Source organism: Xyrauchen texanus, chromosome 18 (genome assembly GCF_025860055.1).
Source record: "Xyrauchen texanus isolate HMW12.3.18 chromosome 18, RBS_HiC_50CHRs, whole genome shotgun sequence".
NCBI classification, from domain to species: domain Eukaryota; kingdom Metazoa; phylum Chordata; class Actinopteri; order Cypriniformes; family Catostomidae; genus Xyrauchen; species Xyrauchen texanus.
The window spans coordinates 7137995-7151966 of NC_068293.1; the positions used below are offsets into that span (position 1 = coordinate 7137995).

The following is a 13972-nucleotide window of genomic DNA, read 5'->3' on the forward strand; positions in this document are numbered from 1 at the left end:
AAGTCTTCCCTCAACAAGTCAATCATTGTTTATAAAGGCTCTTGTGGGCTTGCACTGCAGACTGGTTTGAACTGACAAAGTCTACGGTAACTCAGATAACCACTTTGTACAATTGTGGTGAGAAGAATATCATCTCAGAATGCTATTCTGAGATGCAGGTTGGCGCTATTTTGGTGGCACATGGGGAACCTACACAATATTAGGCAGGCGTTTTTAATGTCGTGGCTGATCGGGGTGTGTGTGTATATATATATATATATATATATATATATATATATATATATATATATATATATATATATATATATATATATATATAGTTAATTTCTTTGTGTCCATTTAATGAAAAAAGGCAATTTTTGGAAATTAAAAAAAACAATTAAACTTGCAATTTAAAACAACAAAGTTAGTTTATGTTTTAACCCATTTTGTATTGTTATACAACGTCGCAAAAAATATTGTGTACCGCAATAAAAGCTTCAGCATTTATCAGGATATGAACATTTTATACACACAATACAGTATCAAATCACAACAGCTGGAAAAACAGTGAAACACACTGTTCAAATGTTTGATAATTGCACCAATTTTTTTTTGTTGTTATGAATGAGTACAACATAGCAGAGGATTAGCTGATTGATCAAATCAACAATCAGTAAAAAGAGACATTAAATCAGAACTGTGTTTATTTGAACTGGACTTAACATACCGACTTTATAGTGCACACATCCCTCTAAATCCCCAACGGTGGTCCAGCCCTGTTTCTTCTCCACCTCGGGATCATTATGAAGGATCTTGTTCCTCAGCCAGGACAGATAGTACACACGCAATTTATTCTTCTTCCCTGAAAAAAATTTACAGGATTGGAGAAGCTTCAGTCAACACTTCATCTGTACACAATATACATGTATGGAACTTATTTCTACATTTACATTTCACTCTTGTAAAGACAGGAAGATAGTAATTTAGCCATTACTTCATACATGATTGCCATGTCTCACAGGGTTCATTTGTAACCGATGTGTGTAATGAGAATTTCTTACATTGTTTCAAAAGCGTATGTTTGTGTGTAACGGAATAATTGAATATGTCTAATCATGATAAAACAACAGCATGTGTCACTACATGTCAGAGACAGTAAAACCTTCTTTGTTTCCATTTCAAATTTCCAATTACTCAATTGTGCATGTTAAAATATACCACAGCAAAGTTTCCACATGAAAGTCATGAGTGAGACTTGACCATAAAGACAGAGACCGAATTAGAGTCAAAAGGAGGAAACACTGGTCTGAGTATAGACACAATCACAAGGAGGATGTTACATAACTCTTTTCCCAATCATGGTCATTCACTAACAGGCTATGTCCTCATTACCTGATATTGTCACTAAAACATTAAGTCCCTCCAGAACGTCCATCTGTTGAAAGCGTCTGCGGCTGATGAGCGGGTAAACTTTCCCTTGACCGCTGCGATCCAGTAACATGAGACCACTCTCTGTCCCGACTAACAAATTTACACCTGGGACAGACAAAGACAAAACCATATAAAAAAATGATGCTGTTGGTTTATGTACAGTGTTTTGCAATGTCAGACCTTTATCCAGTACACTAGTTCACACAGAAATGTAATCTCTTCAGCTCTGCTACATATTTTGGCTGCCGTGTGCATTTCACACACACACACACACACACACACACACATTTAAAAGCTCATCTTCCACACAAACTATGGAATAATTGCTAAATATTGGTCTCAATTTAGAGAACCCTTCAAATAAAAAACCCCAACAATTCACAAATAATACTGTATGTGTTTACAATCTTTTTTTTTAATCCTGTTTTTGAAAGCCTGTGATTCAGGCTCTGTTTGCTCCACGTCTCCGCTAAAAATTTAATTCCACTAGATGGCAGCAACCTTCAATCACAATATACAGATGTGAAATACAGGTGGCGCTCTAACACAGCATAGCACTCGTCACATGCTTGTCCATTGACATTGTCTATTTTGTGATCCCATTCATCTTCCCCACTGTTTCGTTGAATACCTCGGCCTCTGAGTGGACTAGAAGCTAAATGTAGGTGTTGTTGGAAAACTGAGATTCTCATTATGAGTATATTTCATTATAGTTAGTCACTTTGTGAATTTTTAGATAATCATTTTAACTCTGCAGTTATGGAAATAAAATAAACTACAGTCATGATGAGAGCTTTCATTTGATTTGTGACTTGACTATTTTAGTGCTATTTGAAAAACTTTTAGATTCATATTTCTAGATATTTACCAAAGGGTAGCACTCATTTGCGACGCAGAGGTTTTCAGGTCTTAACTCGTTATTTTACGTAACATAAATGCAAAAGTGATGAGATTGGTTGAAAAGTTCAGATTCTAAGCATTCAAATTGTATCACATTTGACAGTTTATGTATCCTGGGGCTTTTAATTTTGAAAATGTAAACTTCTTGCCCAGGCCACAGAGGTATACAGAGCTGAGGAGGTTAATGTAGTAACAAGAGTCACACAAATTTGCAAGTTAGCAAGTGAGAAATAAAAAAACTAATAAAACTGCTGAGTGTCATTTATTCCAGGTACGCAGCTTCAACAATGAGTTGTAAACACCATTTCTGTACTGTAATGAAGACATTGCTATGTCCAGCTCGACACAACAACACTGGCTCAATCATTGGCATGAGTTTGGACAGGATGTCACAGATCCAGTGTTTCTTTGGTTTCTGGGAATATTTAGTGTCTTTTCAATGGTTAGACTGAATAGTGTTGTCAGTATTAATGAGTCTTGTGTTTGACTGTGTAGAGTATGAGTGAGTATGGGTTGTTTTACTAACACTCACCCCAGAGTGCTGCACATAGTATCTCAGAGTTAAACCTCTTCTTGTATTTGCGGATCTCTGGTGTGTCGTTCTGCGGCCGTGTGTTCACAGGGTTGACGTTGACCACGGAGCCTTTGCGAGACACGTCCTGACGCAGAGCTTCCTGCAGTCGCACATCATTACTGTAACCTGAGCAAACAATAGCACATGTAGCCTTGATTTACCAAAAAATCTAAAAGAACGTTATATTTGCATTATGACATTATTTTATGAAAATTAAGCACATTTCCCCTTCCGAATTCAAGATAATTTCACTATTCACAAGAGAACTTTTAAGGAGTACAAAAGAAGTGGGGCCATAACTTAAAAAAATGGATGAGGTAAAGGGGTTGGAATGAGGTCCTGTGTCACTAAAGTCCTGAGGTATGCATTGAAGGGAGAAATCATTATTTTTTGCATTGCAGTAATGAGAATTTGGTGGGGAAATGTGCTTAATTGTCAAGAAAATAATTTCACAATGCCAAATCTTAATCCAAAAATGGGCTTCATGTTTTTCTGCTAAATATAAATTATGCTCTCTGGTGACAGCATTCACACTCACCAGCATTATTGAGTGCGTTGCCGGTGGAGGGAGAGACCTGGAGCAGACGAGGGTCAATAAACGGCGTGAAAGATGACGAAGACTTGTGCTTCGGCACAGTGGGAGTCTGTGAGAACACCATTGAGCATGGAATGAGAAAACACCAACACCAACACCAACACAAACATATACTAGTATAAACTTTACAAGTGAAGCACAACATGAATTTGAAATTAGTATTCTTTAGCTGACCTGTAACAGTTTCACTAACAGTTACATTCAAACACAAAAATAATCAGATATAATTCAATGAGGTGCACTAGAAACAACTAAAGGGAGGTCATTTTAATGAGTTTGACGTAGGGCACGTTACTTACATGAGGACGCTATTTAACGCGCAAACCACTGTCTTCCTCTAAGTCTAAAAGATTGGGAAGTATAAGCAATGCAGCTACAGAGCGCTGTGTGAGACCATATCATTTGTGACATGTTTCATGAATATTATGCAATACAACTTAGTATGAATTTACTGAATTTAGTTCTTCAGTGAATGTTCTCATTCTGTGGCTGTGCTGCTTGTGAGGTTTGCACTGCCACATATAGACACACTTCAAGCCTGAATTGCTCATTTGGTAGGAGAATTCGTACTGTTATTACAAAATTAACGTATACGCCAGTGGGCATTATTAACACGTTAACTTGACAGCCCTTGTTCAAATATTATCGCAATAACTATTGCTAAATATGCACATCTTTCATGCAAGCCTGTTTTGTTTCAGCCAGTAAAGACTTAACATGCTTTGCATTTGTCATGCCTGTTTGGTTACTTGTTTGATTTATGGCATGTCGGTTAAAGGTAATGATGTCCAGGACTTACACACGCTTTTACTATATACTACTGTATATTCATAGCGCATTAGAGTTGATATCTGCACAAGTGCGAAAAAGAGTGAAGCAGAGGAATAGGGTGTATGTGCATGTGTGCAGCACCTGTCGAATGACCAATGTGCTGTCTTTGCATGGTGTAGAGGACTTGTCATCATCCTGGACAACCATAGTCTTTGCAGCTCCTGTCTCACCATTACTGAGTCTGGACGACCTGTCAATAAAATAATCATTCAGTTCATCTATTGGTCGTTGATTTTATCCATCAGGATAATTGATTAAATGCTGTAAAGTGCCTCTAATAGACTACTTTAAACGACATGATGGCACAGTCCAGAATGATACAGCGCAAACCGCTGAAATGAGATTTCCAGTGCATCATTACCCATTTGTCCGGCACACTGTATCATTTACTGACATGTTGATCGGCACCAAATATTTAAGGACCCGTTTCACATATCTGGGTTTGCAGAGTGGAAGTACAATCATAGAATCAATGACGGTAATTTTGATGTAGTATTACTGCAGTTTTCAAAGTGCTTTTTTCAAGGAAATTCAATCCACTTGGTGAACATATTTGAAAGTGCAGCTCCTATCTACTTCAATGGGGAAGTAGATAGGAGTCAATATTAGAAGCAAGACAAAATATCAAAATCAGCAGTATAATCTGAAAACAGTGGTATCATTAATTGTGCTTCTTTTGCTCGGATAACCCCCAAAAAGACTATTTTTCAGGCAGGTTCGGCTAATGACATACACTGATTAACAGATGATCATTATCCAAAAGCTTGCTGGCTCTTTTACCTGTGAGGGGGGATCTTTTCAACATCCATTGGCTGTTGGGCCTTCCAATTTCTACTACTTATTTAAACTGAAGTGCTCTGTCTCTGCTAAATAGTCTCTGGTACTGCAGTAATACTGTGTCCAAATTACCACACTTGTACCGTGGTTATTTGAAGTATGGGCAACAGCAAAAGAATATATAAAAGATTGTGCTTTTACAGCTTTTCAAAAGAAGGTCAAAATATACAGCGCTAGATAACAGCAGTAAGAAGAAAGAGGCTACATTTTCTGTCACTTCTGTGTTAGAAGCCTCATCGCAGCTGTGGTAACTTGATTTTTAAAACTTATTCCAGGGTAATATAATACAAAAGTTCAAATGTTATAAATATACATCAAATATTCGCATGATAACATGTCTGTAAAAAGGGTCCATTGCATCTTTTTGATGTTGCCAAACCCTCTTATTTATCATTATTTTGGAACCCAACTTTTGCGCTCCATCAGAGATGCAAACTCACGAGGGGCGAAAACGGTGAGAGTCACAGACATGATTTCCAGGGATATTTTTTGATGAATCAGTTAAAAGCACCAATTCTAGCGATTTTAATGATTTAAGTATAGAAAATTAACAGCACAATTTTTCAGAATTAGTTACAAAAATAAACAGTATTTTGGTGTGACTTCCATTTCACAAATGTGTTATTTTATTAACTAATTATTTCAGTGACCTTCTAGAGGTGCAGCTAGGTGGGGACAAATGAGCGTCGTATGTGCTACAAAGCGAGTCATTGAATCATTTTGAAATCTGCCAAGAGACTTTATAGTGTTTCAGCATTATAAGAATAAAGCAGGTCTATAATTTTCTTACAGTATTTAAACTGCTGAGCATGTATTTTATCAAAAAAAAGACAACAATAGCAGACTAACAAATTTATTTTCATCAGTGTAAAGCACGTCAACGCTCCGCACAATGCCAGACCTTGCAGAAAGCAGAAGGGAGATTTTAAGTTTGCCATGCAATAAAGCAGTAGATGTGCACAATAAAAATTGTCTGAAAAAAAAATGGCAATTGCTTTGATTGAAGAAAGTAAAAAGAGGACTCGTTAATATTAAGGTCTTAGCATTTACTTGTGAATGCAACTACTGTAGTTCAATAAGTCTCTGGATACTCTAAAACAATATGGTAAAAAATTATGAGACATTCAATCTCTTTCTTTTTTTTTTTTTATATATTTCTTGTTGCTTTGTACTCTCAAAACGGAAACTGCTCTGCTGTCAGTTACTGAAGCTCTGAGACTGGCAAGGTCTGCATCCAAATAGTCTGCTCTCATTCTGGTGGATCTGTCTGCTGCTTTTGACACAGTAAACCACTACATTCTACTGTCAACCCACATGGCAAAGTGTATCAGTGGAACCATGCTACTCTGATTCAAGTCTTACCTCACAGGTAGGTCCTTCAATGTGTCTTGGAGAGGAGTGGTGTCCTCAGGGTTCAGTGCTTGGACCCATCCTTTTCTCCATACACTTATCACTGCAATCTGTCATTTAGGCACATGGCTTTTACTATAATTGCTATAACGAAGACACACAACTCTACCTCTCATTTCAGCCTGACGATCCTACAATCGCTGCTCTGATCTTGCCTGCATGGGAGACATTTCAGATTGGACAAAGAACATCACCTCCAACTCAACCCTGCAAAAACTGAACTTCTCGTGGTTCCAGTGAGCAGTTCATCAACATTTTACCATTCAATTAGACTCATCAATGATTACACCATCCAGGACAGCTAGAAATCTTGGTGTTGTTTTCGACGATCACTACATTGAAAGGACTGCTCAAACATGCAGATTTGCTTTGAATAACATAAGGAAGATCAGGCCCTTCCTCTCAGAGCATGCTACACAACTTCTTGTCCTGGCTCTTGTTATATCTAGACTGGACTACTGCAATGCTTATCTGACGGGCCTTCCTGCATGTAAAACCAAACCTCTGCAATTGATCCAGAACACGGCAGCACATTTGGTCTTTAAAGAGCCCAAGAGAGTGCACATCACGCCTCTCTTCATCGAACTGCTCTGGCTGCCTATGGTTGCTCGGGTTAAGTTCAAGGAATTGATACTTGCTTACAAATTCACTGGCTCTGCTCCCTCCTATCTCACTACTTCAGGTCTATGTGCCCTCAAGAAACTTACATTCTGGGTAAACGGTGACAAATGGTGCCATCTCATAGAAACACAAAATTACTTTCTGGGACGGTGCCCTGCTGGTGGAATGACCTGCCGAATTCATCCGAGCAGCTCTTACTCTAGCCGCTTAAAAAAAAACATCTAAAAGACACACCTCTTTTGTGAGCACTTGACCATACACTACTAATGCACTCTCTGCCTCCAAAAAAAAAACAATTAACAACTTCTCTCATCTTCCATGTTGTGTACTTCTCCAAGCAGTTTTGAAACTTGTATTGCAGGATGTTGCTACCCACTGTTTCTCTTAGGACAAATTGCTTCTATTGTTCTCATTTGTAAGTGACTTTAGACAAAAGTGTCTGCTAAATGGATAAAATGTAAAGGTTAATAAATGGACTATTTTTTAAATATTGCTTGTTGCTTTGTACTTTCAAAGACAATATTGAGACAAATACTTCTGTAAAAACACTTTGGGGTGAATTTGGAGTCTGGATTGTGCTGACGCGTCACTTCATAGACTTCAGTGTATTGCTGACGTGAGTAATGTGACAGCCCCTTAATGTGTATGAACATCAATCACTTTTAAACATTTAAAGCTCTTCCACCCTTTTCTCTCTTTGATGAAAAGGGTAGACTCGCATGCCGATGTAAACGAACGAACAATGGTCAGTACATACGCCAGGTCATTCAGCTAGTTTATGAATGAGAAGTTATCGAGTACAACGTCTTGAAAACCCTTCACGCTCCATTCCAGTCAGACGCAGATCCACTGTGTGCACACGATGCTGTAGCCAAGCAAGCAACTGGCCGTAGCTGTAATCAATCATATGGAATCTGACCCCCATTCTCTTCCTAAACAAAACTTTTTGGATATGCACGACTCACAAATGTGACCAATTTAGGTTTCAAAATTGTTAATTTCGCCAAAAGGTGAGGAGTTTGCATCCCTATCTATTGTTTCGTACAGTCCATCTCGATACAGTGCAAAACACTGAAATGAGACTTCCACTATATCTTTTTCCATTTGTCTGGCACACTGTATCATTCCCTGACAGGTTAACCAACACCAAATGCTTTTTTATTTTTTTGCATACCCTCCTCTTGAGTCCTCGGGTCCAGACGTGGACTCCTCACCAACATCCTGATCAACCTCTTCATCATCTTCATCATCAGTGGTGCCAGAGTCATCGCTGGAGGAGGAGTAGTCTGTGGCCTTGTGCTGCGGTCGCACATCCTCCACCGCACGCAGTTCTTTAGCCAGTGCCGTCAAATCCTGCCGTTCACACAGTGCAAAACGGCAGTCACATTGCATGCCATGATAGTTAACAAGTTGTAAAGTGTGATTCTGTTTAAGATTTTATATATATATATATTTTTTTTTTGTGTGTGTACTTCTATGTGACCACAGGGATATTTATTGAGGGTCAGGGTGGGGTTGGTGATGGGACTGGGTGAGGGATAATATTGGGGGTTAAATGTTGATTCAGTGTAAATGTGTTTCGTTATTCTTTTTAATATCTTCGAATCAATAAAAAATGTTAGTCGGTAAAAAGTGTAATTCTGTTTACACATCACAGTTTTACCAAACTCAAAATGTACAGTATGCGTGAGCCTGAAAATTTAAGGGAGTCAGTTTTGTTAGAGAATGCAGTTGTAGCCAATATGAATACTACCCCAGATGTCATGTGACAGTGGTCACAATGGTTACCTGTGGGTCAGTGGGTCGGTGACTCTGTTCAGGGGCACTGCCGTTAGAGAAGGCGTCTGATCGTGGTGGTACAGCTGGGGGTTGTTTCTGTACACCAGCAGTCTGAGGAGAACCCTGAGCGCTTCTCCTGTGACGCTCATCTGCCTGAAATCACAACAACAATATTGAGATGTTCAATTCAACCACAGCAAATTCACTTTAGAGAAAATGTTAGTATAGAACAAAAGAGTTTTTATTATTTGATCAGTTTCAGAAAATGTTGTATTCTAAACAACATAAAGAGTAATAAGATTGAAGAGTTACACTACTGGCTGATAGAGCCAACTGGCTTAAGTATTAGTTTTGGTTACGTGCTGTACAATGGTGCAGTCGGACAGATAATGGAGTGATTATTAATAATTTTTTGTTACAATTGTATGTAGTGCTTGCCTGTGTAAAACTCACCACCACAATTCTAGGGTATTGCTATGTGAATGCTAAGGTGCTTTGAGTGTTTTTTTGAGCATGCTCTTGGTGATTGCCTATTGGTTTCCAAGTCTTTATGATATTCCTATCAGAAAATCAAATCAACAGTTTAGAGTTTCGTGATATTTATCATGAGCATCCCTGGTCACATTGCTGATCACCAGCTTATGTTGTGTTTGTGGGTGCTGGTCCTCTAGTTTAGGATACTGGTGTCCTCAGTCTTCTTAACTAGCTAAACCATGCTGGTCAACTAGCTTCACAAGCTAGAATTTGTTAATGACTACAGCATGGGAATCGCATCATACTATGGTTCTACACTTTAGGCAGTGTCACAGAGTCAAACAGACTTCAAGAGTCTTACTCACCAGTAGCATTGCTTGCTCATGCAAAAGCTGCTGCTGTAGTATCTCCAGATGCCTCTGTTCTTCCTCTAGCTGTCGACGGATATACTCCTGTCAAACAACGAAACAAACAGTTACAGACAGATATACTCCTGTAAAAAAACACTAGTAACTCCTACCTAACAAACAAAACCAAACCAACCAGTTACTCCTGCAAAACAAACACACCAGTAACATTGACAGTATATATTCCTGCCAAAAAAACCAAACCAGTTACACTGATGGATATACTCGTACCAAACAAACAAACAAAAAACAAGTTAAGAGACAGGTATTCTCCTGCCAAACAAACAATAAAACAAACCAGTTACACAGGTGGATAAACTCCAGTTACTCCTGCCAAACGAACATACCAGTTGCACTGATGGGATACACTACTGCCAAACAAATATACCAGTTACTCCTGCCAAACAAACCAGTTACACTGACAGGATATTCTCCTGCTAAACAAACAACAAAACAAACAAGTTACACATGTGGATATACTCTTGCCAACAAACCAGTTAATCCTGCCAACAAACATACCAGTTACACAAACAGATATACTCCTATTAGACAAACTAGTTACAAATGTGGATTTGCAGATTTGGATCACACAGTCTCAGTCTACAAACAAAACACCAAGTTCAAATTCAAAAGAATGACAAAAAGCACAGGTCTAAATCAGTTATAATTCCAGTATTATAAAATTATATTCTGATGGTGACTGGACTCAACCCTCACCTGTTCACGGTCAGCTCTCCTCTTTTCCTCTTCCGCTCTCCTGCGCTCCTCCTCTTCTTTGCGTCTCCTCTCCATCTCCTCCACTCGTCTCTTCTCCTCCTGCTCTCTCCTCCTTTGCTCTCGCTCCTGTTGTCTCCGCATTTCTCGCTCACGTCTCTGTTGCTGTAATACAGAAAAACGGCTGCGCTATTACAATCATGTTCATTATTCATGTTTTATTTCATGTTCGAAATTAATTAACGTGTCTATCAAATTCATGTCATGTAGTTGTGCAATTTACATTCTTAATATAATAATAAAATAAAAAAACACTTTTCTCACAGATCACTTGTTCTGAACCTGTTTACACTGCTCTCATCCTAATAATACATTATCACGCTACCTTGCATTTGCAAATAAAGTTGCAAAAGCCCCCAAAGAAAAACTCTTGCCAGTATCCTCGCTTTCCTCTCACCTCCTCGAGTCGTCTCCTCTGCTCTTTCTGCTGCTCGATACGTTTCTGCCGTTCAGCCAACAGTTGACGCTTGTACTCCTCCTGCTCACGCATCTGTTGCTCCTGCAGGAGCTGTTGTCGTCTAAGCGCCTCAGAGCGCTCCTTATTCTCCTGTTGTAGTCGGATGAAGTCTCGCCGCAGAGTCGACTCACCTGGAACATTCACGATAGAGCTGCAAGAGACAGAGAACACAGTATTTCACTCTCAGAACACTTTTGATCTGAACTTTATTGGCTAACAAAGACAATAAATTACACAATTGACAAATACACCCATACTGAACAAACTTAAAGGCAATAAACAACTAACACTGTACTGTATATTATATTAGAGCAATATATTATAAGGGTGTGCATTGTGTGTGTTTTACCTGGGCTCTCCCTCCTGCTCTTGAGCTTCCTCCTCTTCTTCCTCGCTGCCGCTGTATTCATACTCAGTCTCATCTTCAATGTGACACACAAACACATTCACATATTAACACACCAGTAGCACTACAGTATCCATGGTAATGTTATGGCTGATGTAGTGATGTGGATGTACCTCTCTCTCCTCTCTTTTTGCGGCAGCGGTCGAGGTGATCTTTCAGCTGTATGCGCACCTGTCTCTCATTGGGCTGGTCTCGGATGAAGGGGTGTTTGAGCAGCTGGTCTGTCGGGGGTCTCTGTGTGTAGTTCTTCACCAGACAGCCCTCAATAAAGCTGAAGAACTTCTTAGACCTGTGACACCAAAGACAACAGCATCATGGGTGGGTTGGTGATTTTGGAGGAGCAGATTATCCACTTTCATCCAATCTAACATTTAGGAGAAATTGAAGTTTCTCTACTGTCATCAGAAAGACAGCAATAACACTAGATATCTACGGGTTTTAAAGAAAATGGGAGTGGTGCTTGTCTGTGGTTTCCATTATATTGCTATGCAATTGCAAAGCTATTCTGGGTGTTTTTTCAGCCCAATGCGGTTGCTAGGTTGTTGCTGTGAAAATCGTAAGCCTGATCAGGTTTGAAATCAATCAGGATTGAAAAGTAACAGTACACCTCTCCTCAACAGGCCACGTGATTTCAGGATTTTTCCCCCATTGAAAATGTATTGATGGCCGCCCGAGCAAAATTTCGAGGCCACAAGCAAATTCAATGAGATTCATCTCGCGTTCAGTGCTTTAGAAGCAATAAATATGCTTCTCGTCCGAAACATGCATCTGCACTGCACGACTGAATCAACCACATTTCCCCAGGAAATGTTCGTCAAAAGACTAACTTATGACAACAATGGGCTGCTAATACAGAAACCTCCCTGTGGTGCAGCCTGGGAAACGCTGACTGGTATAATCTGATATTCCTATCTGATATTACCTCCAACAGTAGGCCAATATCTGTATACCTACCCGAGCAATCAAACAGATGACGATGCCAAAGCGCAACAGATACTCGCCCCCCTCGGGGCCTGCACTGTCAATCGCCTCAATCAATATTGAAGGTTTTTCCAGACGCAAGGCAGACATACTAGCAACAGCGGTCAGACGCTTCGACATAGTGTGCATGCAGGAAACCCACATCGGCCCTGCACAACACCGACCAGCCATCCCTGGAATTAAGCTGGTGGCCGAGATCCGACACAGACAGTATGGGTCAGCTGTATTCAGCAGACCAAACCTTGCGATCGAAGAGGTCTGCACCCACATCACCGAAGGGCAAATGGAAACCATCACAGTTGCCCTCCCGAACGTCTCTATCACATCAGTGTGTAAACCCCCCCAATGTCCGTTCCTCCACTCTGAACTGCCAGACAGATGCAAGAGGAAATACCATATCAGTGTCGGAGACTTCAATGCCCATAGCACATGGTGGGGTTATGAAGCGAACAATCAAGACGGAGACAAAGTCGAAACCTGGCTCGAGTCGAAACACCTGACTCTGATCCACAACGCGAAACTGCCAAAATCTCTTCACAGCGCCAGATGGAAACGAGGATATAACCCAGATCTCGTGTGTGTGAGCAGTGAACTAACACCGAGAGTTTTGAAAGAGGTCCTGGACCCTATCCCCCACACGCAACACCGGCCAATCACCATAACCATCTCGATCCGTTCTCCAAGCAACAACCGTCCCCTTCCGCAGAAGGTTCAATCTGCGTAAGGCAGACTTGCTGCCGTTCCAACAGGAGTTTGAAAACTCCATCCACTGCATCTAGTGACCTATTGAAAGCCTACCACGGGGCATACCATGAGGACCCCTTCTGCCCCACCACCATGGAACTCGGAGAGATACTGCTGAACAAAGTCAGGGAAGACTGAAGGAAAGCCTGGAAGGAGCTGGTAGAAAACACCAATATGACCTACAACAGCAGGAAGGCATGGGCCACAATCCGCCGCCTTGGCGGAGACATACCACACCGCCTACACTCACAACAGTCACAGCAAACGCAGTTGCAGCACAGCTGGTGGCAAACGGTCGCAGCCAAAACCGGCGCAGACACACAGGAGAATACCGCCGGACAGCGGTACCGGACCACCCACAACCAGCCAGAGCACTCACCAAGCCTTTCGATCCACAAGAACTTGAAGCTGCAATGAGCATGCTGAAACCTGGGAAAGCAGCAGGAATCGATGATGTACTGGCGGAAATGATACAGCACCTGGGACCTAAAGCCAAGACTTGGCTCCTAGAAATGCTGAACTCATGCATGGCAGAGAAAATAATCCCTCCGGTATGGAGAAAGGCCAAGACTGTCGCAATTCTCAAACCTGGAAAGGATCCATCATCCCCAAAGAGCTACAGACCAATTTCCCTCCTCTGCATCACCTACAAGCTCTACGAGAGGCTATTACTCCAACGTCTTATGCCACTTATAGACTCTAAGCTTACTAAAGATCAAGCTGGTTTCCGTCCTGGCCGCTCCTGTACTGGACAGCTACTGAACCTCAC

General features: G+C 40.6%; 1 protein-coding gene across 1 annotated transcript in view; it reads right to left on the reverse strand.

Moving 5' to 3' along the window:
- Positions 1-13972, reverse strand: part of map4k4 (mitogen-activated protein kinase kinase kinase kinase 4) — a 62263-nt gene that overhangs the window by 13873 nt on the left and 34418 nt on the right. The window contains exons 10-21 of the mRNA XM_052148113.1: positions 11592-11767; positions 11422-11494; positions 11013-11223; positions 10559-10720; positions 9800-9886; positions 8970-9113; positions 8356-8534; positions 4395-4503; positions 3426-3531; positions 2846-3013; positions 1375-1518; positions 710-844 (exon numbers count right to left, since the gene is read on the reverse strand). Of these exons, the coding sequence (XP_052004073.1) occupies positions 710-844; positions 1375-1518; positions 2846-3013; positions 3426-3531; positions 4395-4503; positions 8356-8534; positions 8970-9113; positions 9800-9886; positions 10559-10720; positions 11013-11223; positions 11422-11494; positions 11592-11767 (1694 nt within the window). The remainder of the gene's footprint in view (positions 1-709; positions 845-1374; positions 1519-2845; positions 3014-3425; positions 3532-4394; positions 4504-8355; positions 8535-8969; positions 9114-9799; positions 9887-10558; positions 10721-11012; positions 11224-11421; positions 11495-11591; positions 11768-13972) is intronic.